A 24,786-nucleotide genomic window follows, 5' to 3' on the forward strand; every position below is an offset into this window, starting at 1 on the left:
ATGTAGGTCCCTGCTGTGGTGCAGCAGGGTCAGGTGCAGGCAGAAGGTGGAAGTGACACATCTGCAGCACATGCCTGTGGTCTCTGAGGGAAATCCTGGCTTTTCCATGAGCCAGTGTGGGGCTGGAGCTGGATGCAGCTGTGTGCTTGTGGTTCCTGAGCTGAGAGCTGTGTGTCCTCCCTGCAGACTCTGGCTGGTGCTTGCAGGAGGATTTCTGTGTTGGGCTGCCCAGTGCTGTAGAGAAGAACCTCAGAAGTTGCATGTTGTGACTGATGTCTTATTTACTGCAGTCTTAAGAAAGGAGCAGTTCACTCACTCGTTAGGGAATGCAATTTTTCTCTCCTACTCCACCCTGCCACTATTCCTTCTAAAACTGTAGTACATACATCCCACTCTTCCTCTCCCCCCCAAAAAACCCAAATACAACACACAAACAGATAAAGAAACCAACGATTTGAGCCCAAAATGTGAGTTTGGCCAAAGAAACTTTAGTATTATGTGGGAAAGGTGTGTTTAAGTGATACCCGTAGAATGAGGTAGTTAATTCCCTCTCTGATTGTGCCAGCAGGGAAGCCTCTGTGGGCACCATCACCACAAATAGTATGTGTGAATGTGTTGCAGTTCGTATACCTGGGAGTCACCAGAGTGGGAAGATGCTTTGGCCAGGTTATTTTTGACAGAGGAGATGTTGTCTGCAGGTGTTGCAAAGGGTCTGGGCCACCAGGCCATTCTTTTGCCAGGAGGAGGTTCCTTCAGCTGTGCATATAGATAGTAGCTCTGATTTGTTAAAGAAACACAGAACTGCTTGTCTCAGCCAACTCTTACCCTCTTTGCTGCCTCAACCTTTTTCTTCTCTTCTTTTATAATTATAAACGTGTTCCTTGTTTCCACAGACACAGGGCAGACATACACGTGTGGTCATCAGTTGAGGGAGAAGTCTGTACTGACTGCATGGGGTATTACAGGTTATGATTGTTGTGGAAAATTTGAGCCTTCATCCATTGAGGGTTTGCATCTGATCTGATGTACTCTGTTGCAAATCAGAATGAGCTGGTGGGGGCCAGGTTTAGATCTAGACAGAGTAACTGATGCTAAAATTTAGTTTTTAATTTCTTGCTACACGAGTTCCTGTAGACTGAGACTTGTTAAATTAGGTGGAAATAAGTTCTCAAGAGTAGTAGCACTTCCTGGAACGTATCTGCTCTATGGCCACTTGGAATGTTGGTTTCCTGGTTAGCTGAATGAATCATAGAATTCTATGTCACTGAGTTCCTGTAGACTGAGACTTGTTAAATTAGGTGGAAATAAGTTCTCAAGAGTAGTAGCACTTCCTGGAACGTCATTCTAAATCATAGAATGGTTAGAGTTGGAAGGGCTTCTAAATCGGAGAATGGTTAGAGTTGGAAGGGACCTTAAAGATCATCTGCTTCCAAGAACCTCCCACCAGACCAGGTTGCTCCAAGCCCCATCCAGCCTGGCCTTGAACACTTCCAGCGATGGGGCATCCACAACTTCACTGGGCAACCTGTTCCAGTGCCTCACCACCCTCACAGGAAAAAATTTCTTTCTGGTATCTAATATAAATCTCCCCTCTTCCCATTTAAAACCGTTCCCCCTTGTCCTGCATTTCCTGACAAAGAGTCCCTCCCCAGCTCTCCTGTAGCTCCCTTCAGATATTGGGAGGCTGCTCAAAGGTCTCTCTGGAGCCTTCTCTTCTCCAGGCTGAACAACCCCAGCTCTCTCAGCCTGTCTTCATAGCAGAGGTGCTCCAGCCCTCTGATCATCTTCCTGGCCCTCTGCTGGACCTGTTCCAACAGGTCATGTTGAGGACTCTTTAGCTGAAGCTAAGACTCGGACAAGCTTGCAAACTCCTGACTATTTACAGTTCCTCTAAACTTTTGAACAGGAATACTGGCATTAGACATGTTTTGAAATTCAGCAAAGCATGCTCGTGCCCCTTAGCACTACAGCTTCAGCCTCGCAGCCTGTGAACTTGACTGAGGAAACACAGACATGATTCCAGGTTGAAGATCTCCATCCTCTGTGTGGGGCGTTTCTGCTGGGATCTGGACTGACTGAACTTGAATTAATGGTGCGTGGTGCTGAGGATGTGATGAAAGCGTGAGGGGTTTCAACTTAGCTGAGATGTCTTTGGAGGGACAGGACTATTTTCAAACCTGCTTACAGCTCTGGAGCAGGGCTGGATCTTGCGACTGGTTGTGGCCACTGGAATTTTATCTATTCAGGCAAGTTTAATGTTTAGAAAATGTCAACATTGCAACTGAGGCCGGGGAATGGCATGCAGGATGAAATCCCATCTGATGGGTAGACTGCGACTAATGCGTGTTTTAAACAGATCATGTTCAATATTGATGCTTGGATAAAGTTTGCTCTCCTGCAAACTGGATGAAATTATCCTCTCTCCTGCGTGCGTCCATGAGCTCACAGCATTTAACGTTGGCTTAATTTATTCACTGTGCAAGAGTAAACACAGAGCTATTAATAGAAGTCCAGCCAAAGGAGTGCCTGCTGAAGAATGTAGGGCTTTTTAATAGCGTGCTTTGTTTGCTTGCTTCAGCTTCAGGAATGTAAGTCTCCCCCGGCTCCCTCCCTGCCAGGCAGTCAGCTGCTAGGTGAGGAAAACAACAGCTTTGGTTCAGTGCTGTCCTTCTGCCCCCGTCCCCCCCCTACTCAGGGTAGATCTGCAGTTCTCTTTGCCCTCTCTTCCCCCCTCACCCCCCAGCAGCATCCTTGGAGAGATGGCTTCTCACTTCTCTGCAGGATGCAGTGAAGTCAGAAAGCCCTGTTGCTCTTTTATCTTTAAATAATAGAAAACACGGGCAATGTTGTGTTATTAAATAAGGGAGAGCTCTTGTCTTGATTAATGGTACCCTGTGTCAGCTGAAGGTCGTGACTCTGCTCACAGGCTGACCCCGTTGTTGCTCTGGGTCCCTCCCTGCCCTCCACCTCCAAAGCGTGTAGGCATTTCCAGGAGTTTGACTGCTGCTCTGCCTGCAGATACGCTTTCTTTTCAGATATATGCATTCCCTTTCTAAGGCTGGACGTAGCGTGGCATCTGCACAGTGGAGCTGCCTGTTGGCTACCTTGTCTTGTGATCTGGAGAGAGTGCCAAAGTGGGGAGTGTTGGAGGGAGGGAGCCTCAGCCTCCGTACCGTGCCCTGCCCTCTCCTGCTGCTGTTTAAATAGTTACCAAAAAGAATGACCATCTCTGTGTTGACTGATCCATTTTTCCACCACTCAGATGTGGTGATTTAGGGAGCACTGTGTCCAGTTCTGGGCTCCCCAGTTCCAGAAGGACAGGGAACTGCTGGAGAGGGGACAGCAGAGGCTACAGAGATGATGAGGGGCCTGGAGCATCTCTCTTATGAGGAGAGGCTGAGGACTTGGGTCTTTTTAGTCTGGAGAAGAGAAGGCTGAGGGGGGATCTGATTAATGCCTATAAATACTTAAAGGGAGGGTGTCAAGAGGACGGGGATGGTTTTTTTTCAGTGGTGCCCAGGGATATGACAAGAGGAAATGGGCACAAACTTGAACATAAGAAGTTCCACCTAAACATGAGGAGGAACTTCTTCACTGTGAGGGTGGCAGAGCCCTGGCAGAGGCTGCCCAGGGAGGTGGTGGAGTCTCCTTCTCTGGAGACATTCCAAACCCACCTGGACAATTTGCTGTGCAACCTGCTCTGGGTGGACCTGCTTTGGCAGGAGATTGGCCTAGATGATCTCCAGAGGTCCTTCCAACCCCATATCATTATGTGATTCTGTGAAGTACTGCAGTCCAATAGCCTCTCAGGTGACCAACCATATGGGTAATGTGCATCTTGAAGTATAAAAATGGAGTGAAGAGAATAACTGTGGTAATGAGGCAGGCTTGAAAACAAAACTGGACATGTTTTTAAAGCATTACAGTGGTAGATGTTACCTTTATTTTCTAGATTTCACCTTTAATAGGTGCATGGAAGCCACAGTTCACTGTATTCTTTCATTTTTTTTTATTATTTATTAGGAAATTATACCTATAACACGTTAGATGTGAAAGTGACTGAAATTCTAAGCTGAAATCAGAGCTCATCTAATTGCTGAGCTTGCTGAACTTCAGCTCTTGCTACAGTTTTTAAGAAATAGTCCTACTTGCATCCCTTGGGGTAATTATGCATGCATTTATTACCTATAACACGTTAGATGTGAAAGTGACTGAAATTCTAAGCTGAAATCAGAGCTCATCTAATTGCCGAGCTTGCTGAACTTCAGCTCTTGCTGCAGTTTTTAAGAAATAGTCACACTTACATCCCTTGGGGTAATTATGCATGCATTTATCCCCAGATCTGAAAGCAAGTGGGGGAGGCTTTCAACTTTTGGACCGTAATTTGTAATGATAGAGGCCACAAAGCAAAGACATGGACATATGATACTACAATACGTTTTGAGGGTGAACATGAGGCCCACTGTACCTAAAATCTCATTTTTCTGCTCCTGAAATACACAAGTTAGCTAAATCAACGTTCAAGTGGAATGACTTGTCAGTTATTATGTTTCCTTAAACATATAGCCAGCATTTGGTGTGCTAGATATATTGACTTTGGATGCTTTTTGCTTGGAAAGATTGGAGACTAAATCATTATCCCTTTGTGTGAACAAAAAGATGATGTATTCTGGAAAACTACATCCAATTATGTCACCAAAATCTACTCTTTCTGAGCGATCTGGAAGAACACTTCTGTGGATACCACAGGGTTTAAATTCAAGGGAACAAGAGGGTATCTCTGCTTTCTTCTGTTGCTTTTTAGGTTCACTCTCTTTAATGGAAAAAGTTAAGCAATAGACAAATGCAGTTCATGCAGCAGTAGAAAGCAACGCCACAGAAATTGGAAGAATGTACGAAATTCCACCTACAGCTCTATGTGGTGGGACTAGGGCAGAAAGAAGGTCAGCAAGTTTGTGGTTGCTAGGGGTTGTCAGTGCCAGGACACCGCCAACCCATTTAAAGAAACACTTAAAATAGAACTCATGCAGAAGTTAAGGGAGAAGTTTCAAGACCTTCACCTGTATTTTGGGTACTACAGTCAATTCTGCTACTTCTAATCTTACAGCCTCCTGTACCTCTAAGCACTGTTTCAGCCTCACCACATATGTGTTATGTCCCCTAAACTGAAGAACAAGGACCTCTCTTAGTTCAGCCTGGCCTCTGAGTTTTAAAGAGAGGAAGGAGAGAAAACAAAAAGAACTTGCAGAATGGTTCAAGTTGGAAGAGACCATTGGAGGCCATCTAGTCCAACTCCCTGCTTGCAACAGGGCCAGGTCAGGTTCCTCAGGGCCTTGTCCACTCATTTTTCAAATATCTCCAAGGTTCCACAGCCTCTCTGGACACTTGTTCCAGTCTTTGGCCATCTTCTTCTGGTTTAGTGTCTAATTATATTTACCCATATTTCAGCCTGTGCCTGTTAATTCATCACAATAGTTGAGATATCTCTAAAATTTGAGAAAATTGCAGCTATAACTTCTTGTATGAAGTCACTGGAAAATCTGAAGCAGTTTGAACGGCAAGAAAATTTTACATAGAGAAAATGAACTGCTTGTGGATTTCTAACACATACTGCCTAGTTTCTTGATCACCAGCTAGAGTTCAGTCATCAGGTATGTGTTACTGAACAGGACCAAGGCCAAAGAACACTACAGGGGGGGAAAAAAAAAGGGCTTTTAATATTTTTTTTTTTTGGTGGAACCTCTTTTTTTTTTTTTTTTTACAGGGGGAAAAAAGAAGGGCTTTTAATATTATTTTTTTTTTTTGGTGGAATCTCTTTCTTTCTTCTTTATTTTTTTTTTTGTCCTGGCACATCTGACATTTACTGCTATGTAATAAACATGGTCATAAAAGATCATTTTCTGCTACTTTTGCTATTACCTTGTGTTTAGTGGAATATGCGGAGTCTGACTTCTATTGCAACATTATATTACCTTTTTAACAAGACTGTTACCTTATTAAGAGTGCTTATTAACACAACCCCTAAATGGACTTACTGCATATACTGGTTTTCTGTTGCATTTGATAGTATCTGGATCAAGTCTTTGATCTGAGGTTGCTGTACTCCTCATCCTCTGAATGGCTCTGAGCTCACTTTTGGTTTTATCAGGTTCATCTTGAAGTGCTGCTTTAATAGCTTTTTTTGGCTGCTTCTGTTGTTGTTACTTCCATTCTTAGGGCACTTTTTCAGCTTTCTGTACTTCTGTGTCATCTTAGCACAGCACCAACCACCATTTATGCAGTTCCTGCTCCCTTCCTTCTAATATTTTTTTTCCAGCTGGTTCAGCGTGGTGGCTGCTCCCTGGGCATCAGAATTATTCCAAGCTGGAGCTGATTTTCTGGGGGACAACCACGTTCAGCTCTCTGATGCCACTCAGTTAGTATTGCTTTAAGTTCCCTTTCTCAGAAAGCTGAAAATCTCTTTGTGTATGGGGTTGTTCACTGAGCACTTTGCTGAACTCTGAATGTGTTCTTAATGGGCCAGATGTTTCTGGTCCCTTTGTTTTCATAAGCAAGAAGTTCTCTCTCAGTTCAGACATGTACTAGCTTCAGCTGATCACCTGGACAGAACACTCTTTAGCAAAAAAAAGCCTATCCTACTCAGCAGGTTTCCTATACAGGTATACCATCTGCTATTCAGAGAAGATATCTAGATGCCTGCTGAACTCAGATTTTTTTTGCTCCCCATTCTTTATCTCCCCAAAAATAAAAACAAGACATTTTTATCTCTCTTTTTTTTTTTTTTGTTTTAAAAAAATTTTAGCACAGCATCTTGTATGCGTTGTCACCTCAGGTGCTTGTTAAGGTATTCAGGAGTAATGCATTGTTACTGTGAACTATGAAGAGTATCTCCCCCTGCCCCCATCTTATGTGTAACACCTGAAATACACAGCGTGGTTACATCTGCTTATATAAAACACTGACAAATAAGTAGAATAAAGTTATGTTTCAACTGTTTGTGCTCAGGGGTTGTATCAGAAAATCATTTTTCCACTTATCCAGACTCAGTGTTATCATTTCAGAAAGTTGCATCGAGGACCTCGAGACTTGCTGAACTGTGACATAATGCATACTTAAGAGAAGTCTATTTGGGAACCTCCCTTGATGAACTTGGCCATAAACGAAGTTTTTCTTAGGTTTTGTTTCATCTTAGCTTGCTGCTGTCTGAAAGGAGAGGTCTTGGTACCCAACCCCCACACCTCAGTGTGCAGTCCTCTCCTTACCCTAGCTGTCACCATGCTGATTTAACTCGCAAGAGGAGCAGAACAAATTGCTTTTCTTCCCTGGGTTATTTTTCTGCTATTTATCTGAGTTAAATTGACCTGTCATGCATTGGACAAGCCAGCAGGAGTGACAGGAACATGCAGTCAGAACTGGGTAACAAATTTGATTCCTCGGATTCCGGTCAGACTCAGTCTTTCGCTCTGAAACTTACTCTGTTCCTTCATTATCCAAAAGATGGTCTGGTCATTTTTCTTACTAAGTATCCAAGTCGAAAGTTCCTCTCCCTTGCTGTGCCTGTCTTCCTGGTACTCCAGGCACCATCTGGTTCTTCACTGGGTAGGAAGCAGTTCTTTGCTTCCCTCCATTTGCTGGCTGATTGACTGACATGATTCTGCATGAAACATCCCTCATAGGACACTATTTTATAATAATCAATGTATTAACATGCCTCTGTATATAAATGGATGTAGCTCCTGACTATGAGCTTTAGCTTTTGACTATGATGTTATGTAACTACACGGTCGTGTTAAATAATAACCATGATGTTATTTAACCACAGTGGTGGCAGCGTGTTTGGAACAGTTGGGTTTTCTTCCTTCTTCCTGAGGCTACGGTAACTAATTTTGTTCCTTTTTTTCTCTCTCTCTCTTTCTACCTTTGCTCCTTATTTGTCATGCAGGGCGTCATGGAAACCTGCCAGCTGCTAAGAACCTCTTTGACCTTCTCCAGGTGCCACCATCGAGTTGATCCAGAGCCATATATCGATCTCTGTGAAAGAGACATCTGTGCCTGCACCCAGGGCATGGACTGTCACTGCTCGGTGTTCCTTGATTATGCCAGAAGCTGTGCTCATGAAGGAGTGATTTTGGATGGGTGGCCTGAAGAGAGCTCATGCAGTAAGCTGACAGGATTATTCCTAGGCTGCTTATCCCAAATAAAATCATGCCTGTCTTGCAGATTTGTGTGTTAACAACTAAAAGCAACTGGTGCTTTTTTAGAATGTTCATTCAGGTTGATTCAGGCATGGCAGGTTAGAATCTGAAGTGCCTGTCACTTCCATTTATCTGAAGTGCCCTTTGTCACTCCCCCTTTCATGGCTCCATCACCCATCTTTTTCTGGAAGTTGTTGTTCTTAAGGGAGTGATTATTTGAACCGTATATGAAGAAGATCCTGAGCTGCTACAGGTCCCACCATGGTATAAAAAGCCAGTGAAGTCTTATTTAATACACAAAGGTATAGACTAGGATGTTTAGGAGCTATTTCATGTACGATTCAGATGTGTGATGTTACCCAGCCTGTACTTGTAAGTCAGCATCCTCTTGAAAGGCTTTCCTTAACAGTTTTCAGAAAAGACAATCGTTTCATCCTTTATTTACTTGAAACAACTACATTGAAATGGAGGTGTTGCCTATTTTAAGCCAAATTTTGTCTAGGTTAGGTCAGAGGATGATTGCATCTCTGCTAAGATGTTTCATCCTTTATTTACTTGAAACAGCTACATTGAAATGGAGATGTTGCCTATTTTAAGCCTGTCTAGGTTAGATACCCTGATTGCATCTTGAAATGCTGCCTTTATTATCCCAATTTTGCTGAGGTCAGAGGATGATTGCATCTCTGCTAAGATTTTGCAACAAGGAAGTGCTTAGGTTGACTGGGATGGGTTGCCTTTTTAGAGGAAATGTCGTGTTTGCACCCAGCAAATATGTGGTATACACATATGCTTCCACTGGAGAACCCTGGTTAAATACATAAGGATATAAATGAATAATATTTAAAAAAAAAAAATTAATCCTATAATATCATGCTCTCAAGGATTTCTGTCATGCTTTCTACATTACACAGGGAGGACAATTTTCTCAGGTTGTTTATGTGAATTGATTTCATGGTGTAATGTGACTGATTTGTACTGATGACACTTTCTTCTATGGTAAAGATATTCTGCTATTGGCCACCACTGAAGAAAACTGTACCTTCAGATTATGGGTAGGACAATGCCAACCAATTGTTCAAGGGATTGTACACCAGAGGAAAGTCTTATTTCTAGCAGTCATTTGTTACCTTTCCATTGGGATATAAAAGGGATCTGATGAAAACTTGTCTCCTTAGAGTACAAGCCAGAGAACCCATTTTTGCTAGGGCTGTCAGTAAATCTAGCTAAAGCCATGAGCGAAACTAACCCTTCTCTGTTTCCAAGAATTTTAGAGCTCGTTTCTAATCCTTGACTTCACAAACTGTGTTTTTTTTTCTGAGACAGGAAAAAGAGAAGTGGCCTGCTGCCACAGCAGGAGCTTAATTTTCCATCACCCTTCATCTGTGCTGTGACGCTTTCTCAGGAGATGATGATGATGATAGTTGTATTGGAGGCATGAAATTCTTCGCTGTGTTGGAAGGGCTCTAGAGCTAGTGTGAGCTGGTGCACAAGCCATGGAGCCACAGAGGGCAAGACCACTCCTTCGTTACCCTCCCACATCCTTCAATAGAGAATTTCCTGGGAAAAGGCAGGCTCTAATCTTGCCTTCCCACTCCATGCCCACACAGTCTTGTGAAGTATGTCTATGCATCAAAATGAAGTGATGGTCATAGTGTGTGCTTGCATAACGGCCCAGCCTAGATAATGGCAGCAGTGAAGATACCACAGCATGGGTGTTATCCCATGCTGGTAGTTCTCCAGCAGAAGGAGAAAAGGATTTCAGAGCCTTAGCTGTCTCCCAGTTCTCTCTGGAAACACGACACAGTGTAATTGTAATTTCACAAATGAGCGGAGTAACTGCAGAGCTTAAACATACAGAACACACTTGTCTACCCAAATTACTTAGATATTATTGCAAAACTTCCCCCCAATGTCAGATTTCTCTTAACGCGCTTGGTTTTAGTTATTAAGACTTGAGCTATTAGAAAATAACTTGTCTTCAACCTCTAGGTGTTTACTACCCAACCTCACAGATGATATTGCAGTAAACTGAAAATCAAGTGTTCCTTAAATGTTCTGCTTCTGAAAAAAGCAATCATTGATTGGAGAGGATATGACCTTTTTGGTGTCTCTGTGGTTCAACCTTTGATAATTAAGGGATTTATTTATTGGAGAGTTATTGAGGAATTTGCATTTCTAATTTCTTTTAATTGTTTCAGGGCCAAGATGTCCAGTTGGCATGGAGTATAAGGAATGTGTATCCCCTTGTGCCAAAACCTGCCAGAGCCTGAATATCAATGAAGTGTGCCATGGACAATGTGCTGATGGCTGCAGCTGCCCTGGTAATTTATTTACTGGGTTATTTACAGAGGAACGTTTGGCAGTGATGCTACCTACTTTATTAGAAGAAGGAAAGCTGTGTCTTCCCTTAAATTTTACCCAAAATCAGAAACACTTCTCTTTTCTGGGACCATGCTTTAGAATAAACCAGTTTCTATACTGCCTGTATACTCACTCCATGAAAGGGCTATTTTTTAGACCTAACTAAAAAGTAAATGTTTCTGTGAAAACCAGCACCATCCAATACTTGAGGATTGCCTTTCTTTCTTGGTGAGGGACCACTTACAATCGATGTGTCTAGATTCCTTCTGAATTGCTTTTGGTTAGAAGCATCCAGTTTGAGGAAGAATGAACAGAGAGTATTCTGAAAGGGTTTCTTACAGAGAAACAGTACATGTAGATCTCACAGTAGAATTCCAAAGATCTTCATGATTTCAGATGAATGATTTCACTTATTATTGAATCATTCAAAAAGGAGGCTTGAGTGGCTTAAAATGGACATTTCTCGTTTTTTTTTCCACAGTCTTCCATCTCTTTCTATTGTACTTAAGACAAGTGCAGTTTTGTTCCTGGCTGCAAAGCTCCATATGCTCCAATTTCTAGTTGTTTTGGGGGTTTTTTTTGTGTGTGTGGTGGGGGTTGTTTGTTTGTTTGTTTTTAATAGGACTATCTCTGCATGTCACCCTCAAATCTGAACTCTGTGCAAATACATGGAGGTATTTACTGTCCCCCTGTAGAAGACACCGAGAGTGATGGAGGTTTACTGAGAACATAATTTGGTTTCCAAAACAAGGCAGAGATGACAATATTAACCTTGTTCAAGGGGGTGTTAATTGCATTCTAAAACATGTCCTTCCTTCTGCCACTAGCTTACAGTGCAACCTTGGTGTTAAGTCTTGCAACTCACCTGTACCTCCATTTATCTTTGGAAGATAAAATACTCTAAATATAGAATAGGTAATTATAGTTGTGTAATATGGAAACCTCAGCAATTGAATCCAAGCGGGGAAGTTAGCCCTTTCACTGTTTGCTTCTGCAGAACTTGAGAAGAGAAACCACAGCTCTACATGATACTGCTTCTTTCTCTCAGACCCTGTCTGCTTGAATTCTATGTTGTCCAACATCGTTCCTTCATTTTCTACTCATTTCCCTCTCATGTCCTCCTATGACAGATACAGAACCTGTCCAGACACCCTTTACTGCAATCAGTAAAGTGCATCTAATTTTCAGAGAGTCAGGTTTCTAGACCAGCTCTTGATTGTGCTTCTTGTGTTTGACTCGTGTGTTTTGGACTCGGGGACTGACCAAGCAAAGAGCTCTTCTGGGAGCACCAGAAATGCTCTGTTCGAGCACATCTGAGGGAGATGCAGCACTTGAAGGAACGTAGGCACCAGCCCCCTTGAAGCTTTTTGGCAAGCCTCATTCTTTTTTATTGTTGTCTGTGACTAACTATGGATAATAATGCATATGAAGTCTTGCCAAAGTATTTGAAGAACTAGAAAATCTAATAATATTTATATTTGTGTCCCTGCGTGTGTGTGTGGCGTGTGTATCTGCTGCTACCTGATGTATCCAGATGGGAAGCTCCTTGATGGTGAACATTGCATCGAAAGTTCTGACTGCTCCTGCATCCACTCTGGAAAACATTATCCTCCTGGCTTCACCATCTCCCAGGACTGCAATTCATGGTAAATTAATTGTTGCTCTGGTGAGGCTGCTGTTGCTCAAGATAAGTACTGAACACCATTTAGTGGCTGTTTTGGATGATCTTTCTAGAAATCTCTCTCTCTCCTTTAAAAAAAAATTTCCTTTCACTGGCAAAGGACCTGCTCTCTTATTGGAAATGCCAGCCCCTTCCAAGAAGTGAGTTGTTCACAAAGACAAAATCAGTTCTGCTTTTAAAGGGATATTTCATCTGATAGAACAATGTGAGGGTCATACTCCTTCAAATAGTAGAGAACTACCTGTTTCCTGTGGATAAGACAGACCGGCAGGTTCCCATGTCTGGTTAATGTCAGCAGTGGTGTCTTTGTTTTGACTTCCTACATTTATTTAACCTCTAAACCCCATTTCTTTCCAAGAGGAGTTAGCTCAGGCACGTCCTTGGAACTTCTCTCACAAAGCTAATGAATCTTCCCAGCTGCATAGCTCACAAGTTTTCTTTCACTCATGAATGCCAGCCTGAAGGGGAGGGCTTTGCTGTTTAAAGAAAGGAAGGGGAATGAGTAATGTGTTCCTGATCTGGTTAAGTATAAGTGTGAACATATTTGTGGAAGGAGTTCAGACGACCCTGTGCCCAGATGTTTCCAATGAGAACACAGAAGGAGGACTCACTTAAGGCCACCATATGCAGAAGAAAGACTGTCTATGCATCATCCCTGTTAACCAGAAGTTTTTCATTACCTGCACCATGTGTGACAGAATATGAACCAACCATGGCATTAGCGTTTTGTCCTTGTCCCTGGAGCTGTCTGCAGCTTTGAGCTTGGCCACGTTGTTTGCCCTTATTGGTCTTGGGAGATCAGTGCCACCTGATAGACTGTATCATTAGACAATATGTCCTGTTATTCAGATTTTATAATACTGTGGAGAATGTTATTGCACTGGCTCAACATTTCCCATCCTCAACAAACTGACCTTCCATAAATGGTTTCCAAGGGCTGAGATAATTAAGGCAATGAGAAGAATCTAGCACCTCTTGAAAATTACTTGATTTTGGAGTTTCTAGGATTGCCTGACATGGTACCCTACAGACCCAAGGATGACAGCCATCTCGGTCACTATCAGTACATTTTACTGGTTACTAGTAGTGCCTATGAGTGATGGCACGAGCTCCACTACCCAAACACATTAAAGCAGAGACAATCTACCTCCTTGCACAGAAAGGGAAACTAAGCAAGAGGAGCTTGTTAGCAATGTGCCATCAGACTGATGTAGGTTTGCTTAAGGAGAAATGTAGCTGGCCAGTGAAGGAAAAGGATTATCGCCCTCCTGTAACAAACTCATGAGGCTGGAACAGTGTGACCAGTGCTGGGCTCCCAGTGCAAGAGGAAGGATTATGGACTGGAGACAGTCTTGTGAAGGACACTAGAGATTATCACAGAAGGGAAGCTTATGATGTGAGGTGAAGCAAAGGGAAATATATTTGTTTAAAGGCTAATGGGGCACTTTCACTGCCTAAAAGGAGGCTGTAAATATGACAGACCCAAACTTCTCAGAGGCAGTGAAAGAGCAAGAAGTGATGGACATAAGTTGCAGCAGGGGAAATTCCATTTAGACAAAATTAAAAATTCTTCTCCCTGAGAGAGTGCAGCACTGGGTCAGTTACTCAGGCCGTGGGGCGTCATCTTGGAGACTTCTAGATTCATATGGACGAGGTCCTGAGCCACCTGATCTAGCTTTGAAGTTCCCTTCTTTTAGTTGGGGGTTGTAGTTTAGTTGGGGTTTAGTATATGATTTTTCTGGAGGTCCCTTCAAACTTCTTTTTTCCATTCTTTCTATTTTTTTTGTATTCTAGACATACCTTGCGAAATGAATCTAAAACTCATTCCACAACAGTGAAATGTAGTTCAAACTCTATTAAACATAGAGCTTTGGCAGGGGGAAAAGAAAAAAAAGTTGTTCCTGAACTTTGCAACCATTCCAGCTCTTATTACCACCAGTTGCTGTCAAATAATGATAAGTGAAGGATATATTAAGAAATGAGGTTATGGGAGATGGAAAGGATGTTGGGAACTTGTCTAATGGGACCATGTTTCAATTATTTGGAGAAAAAATTGCAACAGAAGTTTTGAATTCAGGTACTGTTGCCTAACTTGTCATGATATGTTTCCTAGCATTTGTCGACGTGGGACCTGGATCTGCAGCAACGGGGAATGCCCGGGTATGTTGGCTCTAGTCTTTTCAAGTTTTGACAAGTAAGCCTTGCCTACATCCCTCCCACTTACATCCTACTTATATATTTTCCACACAAAAAGTTAATCTGTCTTTGTTCTTACTCGCTTGCTCCAGTGCAAGCCAGGTGGGTTCATACTTCTAAGTTCTTATAAGACAAGCCAGACGTTGTCCTCTATGATTTGTGTGTGGCAATGAAAAATCCTACTTAGTAAGAAGAATGGTTCCTCTTTTGATTATGTAGTTTACCAAGAGGATTGGCTCTCAGGTAGAGTAACACTGCTGGGTTTCTTTGACCAGGTACCATTCCCTATTTGATTGTCTGAATTAGCATAATTTTGCTGATGGGACAATTCGAAGTACTGGGAGTAGAGTAGGTCACTCTTGATACACCATGGCTTTGGGCCCTCTAGGTGTTGTTAGAGGTGAAGGAGCTACAGCCCTGGGGAGAAGGTGGCCACCCTGCCTTTTGTGGGTAGTGGCAGACTGGAGAGGCAGCTCTGCTCGTGTTCTTGCTCCCCTTCCTCCTACCTTTTATCCTTTCCAAACTCACCAGTTCTGGTGGCTGCTGCCCAAGGTTTTTTGCCTACATGGGGAACGTAACTTTTCATGCTGTGCATTGGCCAGCAAAGTGCTGTCTTCCTTATTTCCTCCTGCTAGTTAGGTGGCCCATCCCCTCTTTCAGCTCCTGAATAATGTTCAGCCATGGAAAGACCTGCTTTACCTGGAACAGCATTTGACTCTGCTTGTGTTGTGCACAGAAGCCTGCAGGGAGGCAGCACAGCTCTTTGTCTTGTTTGGGAACTGAGAGTGGAAGGGATGAGAAGGAGACTGGGGTTATGGCATGACAGGAAAAGCAAGAGCAGGTTTTTTGGGTTGGGTTTTTTGTTTTGTTTTGGTGGGGTTTTTTGTTGTTGGTTTGTTGGTTTTGGTTGTGTTTTTTTTTAGATGAGCCTGTGCAATCCTCAGTTTGTTGTTTTTGGTTGTTTTTTTTTTTTTTTTAGATGAGCCTGTGCAATCCTCACAAATCAGGAGAAATAAAACTGTCTTAAAATGGCTATCAAAATCTTTCTGTTGACAGTGGGCTTGCCTGGACTCATTAATGCTCCATTTCCTCCTGCTTTAGACTGAAAAAGAATTTGTCCCAAAATATCTGCAGAAAAAAAGGAGTGTGTGTGTGCACATGGTCAAAATAGAAATGACATTTTTAGTGACCTATGCCAAGTACAACTGTGAGAAGCCCCATGCTTGAGGTGTCCAGTAAGATCTCTCCAAGTGCAGAGAATCTCACTGTCTAAAATGCAGAATCAAGGACAAAGCCCCAGCTGATTTGTTTTCTTTTTGCTAAGGGTAGCAACATGCTTAGAAATGAGAAACAGGTCTTTTTCTAACTTCAGTTTTGATCTAGGTTATAGTTCTTAAAGCTCTTGCTTTCTGGGCTACTATGAATACTATGTAAGCCAAATTTTTAGCCTCAACTCCACTGTATTTTCTTCACAGTGATTATAGAATTGAAGATAAGCCTGGTATTGAGGCTTGCAAACAGACATCGATATACAGCTTTGTGCAAGAGAGAATAAAGCATTACTGTCTTTTTCTGAATTGGGAAGCTCTGCAGAATGAGCAGAAGTCAAAAAGAAAACCAGCTTATTTTTATGCCTTCAGCCAATATATTCAAAGTCACTTTTCAGCTAAGTTTTACAAGACTGAAGGTCATATAAGTGCAGTTGTCCGTGTACCTGTGAACATCTACAAACCGAATCAAGACCTTGTGTGAGGGCAGCAAAGCTTCCCAAAGTAGCAATACTTGATAGGAACAGTAGCTGAGTTTATATTATTGCCTATCCTGTTTTGTCTCTATTTGAAGCAATATTACAACATATTTTTGTTGTTGGTTGGTTATTTTTGCAACAAGTAGTTCAAAAATCATGTGTCAGAGAAAGTTTATGTACTTAGACTCACCTAAGCTCAAGGTAGCGATTTTTTTTACCAATCTGTTTGTCAGGAAAGTTTTCTTTTGGGAATGAATTGCCTGGTGATAAAGCTGGGTACACAGCTGGAGGCAGTACCTCAGAAAGCAGTGCTGTCTCAAGCCAACTAACAGTAGCTGGCTAGCACTAGCAAGAAGCTCTCAAGCTGATATCATAATTAAATTAATTATGAAGGCAGTAGGTTTCAGGAAATCTCATGGGATGCATTACACCAAATGGAGTAGACAGAGGGGCCCATCAGAAGTGGCTTTGCCGCAGGGAAGAAATTTCCCTGGTAGGAGCAATGCCAAAGGGTTGGGACTTGTCTGGGGTAGCAGTGCCCGGCTCTCCAGGCTGCAAACCTGTCCTGTTGGTTCCTAGTTGCAGAGAACGCCCTGGAAATCAAACTACGGGTGATATAGTAGGTTATGCCTGGTTTTCTTTAAATCCGCTCTCCAAGTCTGATAGCCCGTTCATTGACTCTGAAGTTGAGTAGAATAACACTTGTTGTACCTTTGTCCAAGCTTAATGGAACAGAAAGTAAAATTCCCCAAATAGCAAGCTGCCTCACTCTCTAGGGGATGACAAACATCCAGCGAGCACTGGACTTTGCTTAGGGCAATGCAAGGCTGGGAATCCTCGGGGATCTCAGATACTGTTCTTTAGCACAGGCTAGTTTAAGATCATTAACACTGATAGTATGTTCAAGAGGGAAATTTCCATTTGAGGTTCATTAGAGAGAGCTTCTGTGGGACTCCAAGGCAGTGGAGAGAGAATTAACTCATGGGGTTCACCTGCCAGCTTGCAACATTTAAGCTTTCTCCATCCTTTGTCAGTGGATTGCCAATGTGGGCCTAGCACCTGAATTTTGTTCTGGACAAGGAGGTCTCTTCCTGCCTTGTTTTCTGTGGGACACTCTCTGACTGTTATGTTCTTCTCATATGAAAGAGTTCCTTTGCAAGCTTGGTGGAGTTGGAGCCTTCCTATGTGTTTGCAGAGGCTCTAGCATAACAGAGTAGCAAAACCCAGTTGTGGCACCTGAATACTGCCTTCCTGGAAATGAAAAGCCACTACTTACCAAAACATGTTAAGATGTTGAGGTGTTGAAATGGTCACTTTTCATAGTAGAAGGGTGGACAAGCCAGACCTCTGCATTATTCTGTAAGAACTTTAGATGTAGGTCTTGTAACTATGGATTTATTTTTAATTTTATACTAGTTAATTAAGATACTGGTTCAGAGTAAAGTCCACCATAAATTCTGCCTTTGGAATAACTCCAGCCATGGCTGTCTTCCAGCTCTTCATTCTGATAAGGTATTTTTACCTTAATGTTAGAATAACTTATTGGTATTCAAGACAGTGCAACAAAGGAATAAACACTTTTTTTTAGTTGTGTTCAAGGAGACCATTGTGAAGAAGGCTTTCAGACACCGTTGCCTTCATAAAACCATACTGCGATGCTCTAGAAACACCAGTAGAGAGACAAAGAGAGGGCTCAAAATCTGCCGAGATATAACTGTGAAACATGGACTGAGAATGAGGTACCTCTGCAGAAGAGCAGAGCGGTGGGGAGAGTCCAACAAGTCTTGTTGCAAATCTTGATTTTCAACTCTCCAAAAACGCCTGCATTCTGCAGCCAGCTCCATGGCTGCAGGTGTGCCCCACTGGGCTTGGTAAAAGTGAATTTAAAGTGTGTTACATCAAGTTTTCACAAGTTCCTGCATAGGGATGAAGAGGCAACGTTGCCCAGTGTGTGGAGCATGTGTATGGAGTAATGCTGGGTAATCCTCAGTGCCTTTCCTGGTTCTATCAGTCTAGGCATTAGTATTTCCACTCTTTGTGCCTCAGTTTCCCCATTGTATTGTGCAGAAAATCCCATAGCCAGAGGTTAATGTCCATAGAGGAGACAGAGGAGTCCTGCAAAGCCTTTATTCAAATAAAGGGAGAATCCACTGGGGCATTCCCCGTAGCCAGAGGTCAATATCCATAGAGGAGACAGAGGAGTCCTGAAAAGACTTTATTTGAATAAAGGGAGAATCCACTGGGGCATTCCCCTATGGGGTCTCTCGGTTTTCCAGAGGACGCAGCCTCCATTTTATCCTAATTCTCCAGCCGCTTGTAACCCTCTTCCTTTCCCCGTTGGCTGAGGTACTTGGAAGGTACAGACTTTCTGATCCGCCTATTACATAAAAGTTTAACTCTTTCAGTTTTATAACTGTCTAACTTTTGCATTTTCAGTTAATTGAAGCTGCAGGAATAGGGGAATTAACTCTCCTATTCTTTCGGCTGTCTCACTCCGGTACTTTCAGTCAACTTCTCTCTTTGTGGAGACACTCAGATCCCTACTTTATCACCTGTTTGTGAAGACACTCTTATCCCTATGTAATCAGTATAAAGAGGGAACTTAGTTCCTCCATAAAAGAGAGCGTGGGTAGGTGTTTACAATCGGTTCGTGCCACCAGCCCCCATCACTTCTCAGGCTAGGCCTTGCCTAGTACCTGAGTGCTTGGGTGACTGTGCTGTTTCCAGGGCCACTGAGATATATTCTACAGAAGAATCAAATCCGCTTCGGTGCAGAGAGCAGAGTTGTTTGCTGATGTCCTCATGACCCTCCATTTGAAACATAATATAGGCTTTTCCATCGTTTTGAATTTCAGCCCTCGAGTGTGATTTATGCCACACTCCCCAGCTTTTATTGGTGCCGCTGTTACCACTGGTAATGATTTACAGGAATAAACAGGAAGATAAGCATCTTGCCGGTGTTTTCTGGCCTGTGGGGGGGGACCTGGACCTTGTGTAACCTGTTCTTCCCCCTGAGTGGCTTGGTGGGGAGGGCGGGCAGGATTTTGCTCGCAGCTGGCACCGAGATGATTCATGGCTCTCTGTATTTTTCAGGAGAATGTTCTGTCACCGGCCAGTCCCATTTCAAAAGCTTTGACAACAAGTATTTCACCTTCAGCGGGATTTGTCAGTATTTATTTGCCAAGGACTGCGTGGAAAATTCCTTTTCTGTGATCATTGAGACCGTGCAGGTAACAGCAGCCCTGGCTGGGGCTGGCACACCTCTGCGCAGGCTCTGGAGGAGAGTGGGAAGGGCTGTCGGGAGCCTGATATGAATTGCAGATGCACAGGCCAAGAAGAGTAATTTTCCTATGAAATAATTAAGTTTAAATAACAGATCCAGTCTTTCTCCTTAGTTAATAAGTGTTTTGCTTCTCCCCGCTGCCGTTCCCAGGAGCCTACCTGGAGACTGAGGTCCGTAATGAGATTAGGAGAAGGCCTGAGTAGGGTGCCCTGGCAGAGTAGGACCTTGGGTTGCTTTCCATTAAATCATATTGGCTGGTGATTTCGGCTGCTCGCCAGTCTACCAGCAGCTCCTGACTTTCTTCACTGTCCCCCCCCCCGATGGATGGGAGAGATGCAGCTGGAAGGCAGCGAGCTGTGGCAGCTGGAAAGAGGCAGGAAGGGGAGCCAGGCCAGCGTGGGGAGGGAAGGAGACTCTGGAAAGGGGTGTCACAGGGAGGTTAACCCAGTCGTGAAATTAATCAACCAGTTGCACGTGGGAATAGGTGAACTAACCTGGAGATTGAAAAGGGTACTGAATCAGGCAGAGGGGAATAAAAGGGATGGGGACAGAGGAACCAAGCAGAAAGGGTATGATGGAGTCAGGAGATCAACTGGAGCGAAGGGGAGTAACAGCCTGCCTTGCAGGTCACCAGCAACAGAGAAGTCACAGGCTTTGGAGAAATGAGGTGTGACGGTCATTCTACGTCTGTATCCTGCCTTAGAAAGCTCTGAGAGTGCTGCTTTGAGGTCATCTGTGCTTGGGAACTTGTAGAACGGGTTTCCACTGAAACTTCCCTTTCGAAACCAGGGAGGAGACTCCAGGGGCCTGCAGTCCCTGTTCCTCATCAGATTAACCCTCAGCCGGGAGAACAAACGGCACAGGAGTCTCCTGCTGCTGTTTCCCAGGCTGTAGGGGGACAGGACAGCACGTCCCCCTGCTGCAGATGGGGAGCTGGATGCTGGCCACCGGTGTGGGCTGCTCCTGGGGGTCTGGTGTAAGGCCCACAGGTTGCCTTCCAGGCTCTGGGATGAGGAGCTGTGGATGGCTCCCTGGTGTCTGATTAGCAGGATAATGGAAGAAAGGCTGCCAGCCTGGTGTTTGTGGGATGCAGAAACTAGACCCATAAAACCATGGAGACACTTAACACCTCCCGAATTAGATGCTGAAATGCTTTCTGGGGGCCTGGGGCTAAGTCACTGAGACAGTGAAAGCTTGAGGTTCCAGGCAAATCTCCCCTTCTCTGTAGTGTGCAGATGACCCTGATGCTGTGTGCACTCGTTCAGCTTCTGTCCGAATCCGGGATATGGACAACAGCCTCATTAAAATGAAACACGGAGGAGGAATTTCACTGAACGGACAAGACATACAGATCCCTTTGATACAAGGTGTGTTTGCGGGGTCTAACTCTGACCAGCCATGGAAGGGCTCCTATTTACCAGTGTTTTCTGGCATGGCTTAGCCCAGTTCAATCAAAAAGTGTTTTCAATACCAAATTCTCACTTGCAGCCTCTTCTAGAAGCTCTCTCATTTCAGCTTCTCTCTATAGTAGCTGACATATCTTGGCTCAGCTCTTCTAAAACCAGGAGAATTAAGCTGGTGTGGATTTGTGACATGTGGTCTTGAAAACCACTGTTTGTGTATTTTAAAATTATTATTATTATTTTTAATCCAGAAGCTTCAAATCCCCCCAGTTACCTTGCCCAATGTCATGGTTAATGTCTAAGGTTATTTCAGAATGGATGTATTATCCTCTCCTAGGGCTCCTGAGTGCATTAAAGCAGAGCCTATGGATGAGTTTGTGGAGGTATAAACTGCTGAGTAGGCACAAAACTTGGGAAGCGTGTGGTGGGCATGGCCAACACCCCCTGCTGTGGTGGACCTTCGTGCCCCCTCCTCTGTGACAGCAACTGTGCTGGCCTGTTCAACTCGATGCAGCAGTCCCAGGCAATGAAACACCACATCCTGGCTTGACTGACTGACATTTTGTGGTTGTCCTAAGGTGCTCTCCGTATCCAGCGCACGGTGAGGACTTCGGTTCGCCTTACCTATGGGGAAGATGTGCAGATTGACTGGGATGGCCATGGTGGACTCCTAGTGAAGGTACTCTTTCTTTCTGTCTGTATTATTTCTGCCTTTTTGCCCCTTCTCTCATCCCACCCAAACATGTACAAAGATTTTCTTGTCTGAAGTGAGAAATTGCTTTGTATTGCATGTTAGAAATTCCATTCTCTTTCGCTACCCCCGGAGCAATATACAGGTCCTTTTGTCCTCCAGAAACAAACATTTTCATCCTACAGCAGCTTGGTGGATTTTTTTTTTTTCTCCCTTTTTTGTGCAAAGACAACTATTATTAACCATGAATAGTTTTGTGTTTTATTCAACAGATACTCTCCAAACTGGATTTTTACTTTCATTTGCTTTGACTGTCTCTCTAAAGCAATGGATTTGTATGACTTGAAATAAGGGAAGAATATATCTCCAGGGACAGAGTTATTCATAATTTCCAGGAAAAATCAATTAACTCATAGAAGATATGTTGCATGCTCCTGCTACTGTGAGGGATGCTTAAAGTCACCCTTGATTAGCAATTAGGGCTTGTCTGTGCTAAGACTGCAGCAGAGTGTAGAAATATCCAAACCAGGTTTAAAAGAAATTAGCTGCGTGTGTAATAATTTGCAGAAGAGCCTGTGAGGGAAGGGGGAAGATTATTTCCTGTGGAATAGTCTCCTGGTAGCTGACAAACCATCCCAGCTTCTCCAGCTAAGCCATCTATCATTTGTACAACATCTATTGGTTGTTTTCTGTCAACCGGTAGGTCTCGGGGACTGCGAGTGTTGTCCCTGAGGCTGTATTTGCTCCCTCAGGAGCAAGAGTCTTCCTGTAGGGTTGCTTCCTGGTGTGATGACCTGCAGGCTGTGGGTGCTAGGTCAGGGTGATTTGCTCCTGCATGATGCTGGGCGGCTGCAGACCTGTGTGCTCCTTCTGAGTTTCCATGGAGGGGTGCTTGAACCATGCTTTGAGCCCTGTTTGTAATTGGGGGTCTACAGCTGGGCCCCGCTGGGGTGGCTTTGCTCACTGAGAAGAGAAAGTCAGTTTTCCTGGGGTTTTCTACTGCAGCAGTGAGTGCTGCCCTCTCTGAACCACGGCATCGCTGTTGTGCTCTCCTCCACGGCCCCAAAATCTGGCTTAAATGTCACGTTTGGCACGGAGTAAAGGTACATGAAGGCTAGTCCAAAAGTGAGTACGAGAGTTGAAGACAACAGAGAAGAAAGGTCACGACTAACTTTACAAAACATCCATGGTTTTGTAATCATTGTTTCAATCTAGTCTGTATCTCTGTGCTGCAAGGCTCCTAGAAGTTGTTTTTGGGCTGAGAATAATTCAGTTTGCTCCCTTGGCACATCTCAGAAGTTCTGGCTTTCCTCAGTATTCAGAGTATTTTTCTGCCTGGTCAGAGATCCGTGCAGCCTTGCAAATTCTTTCTTACAGTTAAAACAAATCTAATTTTCTGCTCCAGATCCTCTACCCATAAAAGCAGTGGAAGTTTCTCCAATCATCTGCATTTTTTCAGTTCTGCTCTGAGCTCCTCCTCTCACTGGATATCTAAAGCATCTTTTTAATTGCTTTTGGATAGTTAATTTGTACTGGATTTGTAGACTGACCTGTTGCCAAGTATTTCTGACAATTGGGGGAAGTGATACACTTCCATTACCTTGTCCAGACTTCTGGTAAAAATTCTTTTTCTGTCCCTCAAGAAGGCTCCCCTTTCTGTGACCACTTGATATTTGTGGTTCGAGCTTCCACTTAAAAATACGTCAGAATTTTGATTTGTATGAGTCATTGTCCGTCTGCAGAGTACATAAAAAAAGAAACTTCCTTGGCCATTGGATTAATAAGGATATGTATTCTCTCATAATTCATCGTTGTTCCTTTCAATGCTCCATATTTGCTCTCTGACCACTGTGTTCAAAGGGAGGGTAGTATTAGGTTGTATTTTGGAGGATGTTTTAATTTGAATTATACAAAAAAAAGGTTTTCTTCAAAAATGCATTTTTCTAGCTTTTTTTTGGTTGTGTTTCACTGGTCACTCCTGGCAAAGTAGCACCCTACTAAATGCACACAGAAAGCTACTGTAGCATTAAAGTCAACTTTGAGTCAATTAAGTCAATTAGAGTCAATTATGAGTCAACTCCTGAGCACAGTTGGTAGCACTTGTGATGTTCCAGATCTTTGCTTCTAATAGAAACTGGCAGTTTCTACTAGAATAGAAGATATTGGCGTCTTCGTGTTGCAGATGTTGCTTAAGTGATTTCTGCCTGTTTACCTCTAGGTTTAGGGTCCCATTCCAGCTGTCCCTTGGTTTGCAGCAAGAATAAGGCAGGGTGAAAAGCACATCTGCTCTGTGGGTTGTTTGCAATGCTGCTTTTCATGTGTTTTAAGTTTCTCTAGGCCTGAGGAAGCTCTAATGTGATTTAGTGTAGCTTCAGGGGTGGTAGTCTCTTCCTTATTTTATTAATGGTGCTTAATGTTGAGGGAAACAAGTCCTCTAACGTTGTCTCTGTTTTGGGATGAAATAATCTGTTTAAATTTTTTTTCAAAATGTGAAAGGGTTTCAGGTGCCATATCTTTCTCAAATTCCCACTGGAAATAGAATGATCTCACTGTATTAAAAAATGCAACCCCCCCTGTTTCCCTGTTTATTTATATGAATGAAGGGGAAAACCAGGGAAAGACTAAACTGGTGTACTATTCAAGGCACAAAAGTGAGATGTTTTCCTCATACTCATGTGCAGTTACCATTTGAAATTAGCTCTGTGCCATGCAAAAATTGTCCTTCTGTTACTAATAGCAGCATTTTTGTTAGAAGTTTAAAAATGTAGTACAATGAAATTGTCTGTAGTTTTTTTTTACTATGTATTTGAGAATTTTGTTGATTTTTAAGTTGTGTGTAGTTCATTCCTTATAAAATTTTGCTATACAGTGGTGACCTACTCTGGAGGATGACCAGGCTAATGTTGTGTTCCTTAGCTATCTTCAGTCTATTCCGAAAGGATGTGTGGGCTATGTGGAAATTACAATGGGAACCAAGGGGACGATTTTCTTACGCCTTCTGGCATGGTGGAAGCTCTTCTGGAAGATTTTGGAAACTCCTGGAAGCTCAATGCAGACTGCCAAGATTTGTTAAAACAAGACAGTGACCCCTGCAATCTCAATCCTCGTTTAGGTACTGAACTCCGTCCAAAATTAACATGTGTAACAAACTGTGATCTTTCATTTTACATAACAATAAGAAGTTAAAAAAAAAAAAAAAGGACAAAGAAGCAGCCAATGTTCCTTGCAT

At 43.2% G+C, this 24,786-nt stretch overlaps 1 protein-coding gene across 1 annotated transcript in view; it reads left to right on the forward strand.

Annotated features, from left to right (window-relative positions):
- Nucleotides 1-24,786, forward strand: part of VWF (von Willebrand factor) — a 161,910-nt gene that overhangs the window by 16,510 nt on the left and 120,614 nt on the right. Inside the window, exons 7-12 of the mRNA XM_014938407.1 lie at nucleotides 7,943-8,159; nucleotides 10,394-10,516; nucleotides 12,091-12,202; nucleotides 14,351-14,397; nucleotides 19,274-19,410; nucleotides 20,692-20,830. Coding sequence (XP_014793893.1) covers nucleotides 7,943-8,159; nucleotides 10,394-10,516; nucleotides 12,091-12,202; nucleotides 14,351-14,397; nucleotides 19,274-19,410; nucleotides 20,692-20,830 — 775 coding nt within the window. The remainder of the gene's footprint in view (nucleotides 1-7,942; nucleotides 8,160-10,393; nucleotides 10,517-12,090; nucleotides 12,203-14,350; nucleotides 14,398-19,273; nucleotides 19,411-20,691; nucleotides 20,831-24,786) is intronic.

Source organism: Calidris pugnax, unplaced genomic scaffold (genome assembly GCF_001431845.1).
Source record: "Calidris pugnax isolate Ruff unplaced genomic scaffold, ASM143184v1 scaffold47, whole genome shotgun sequence".
NCBI classification, from domain to species: domain Eukaryota; kingdom Metazoa; phylum Chordata; class Aves; order Charadriiformes; family Scolopacidae; genus Calidris; species Calidris pugnax.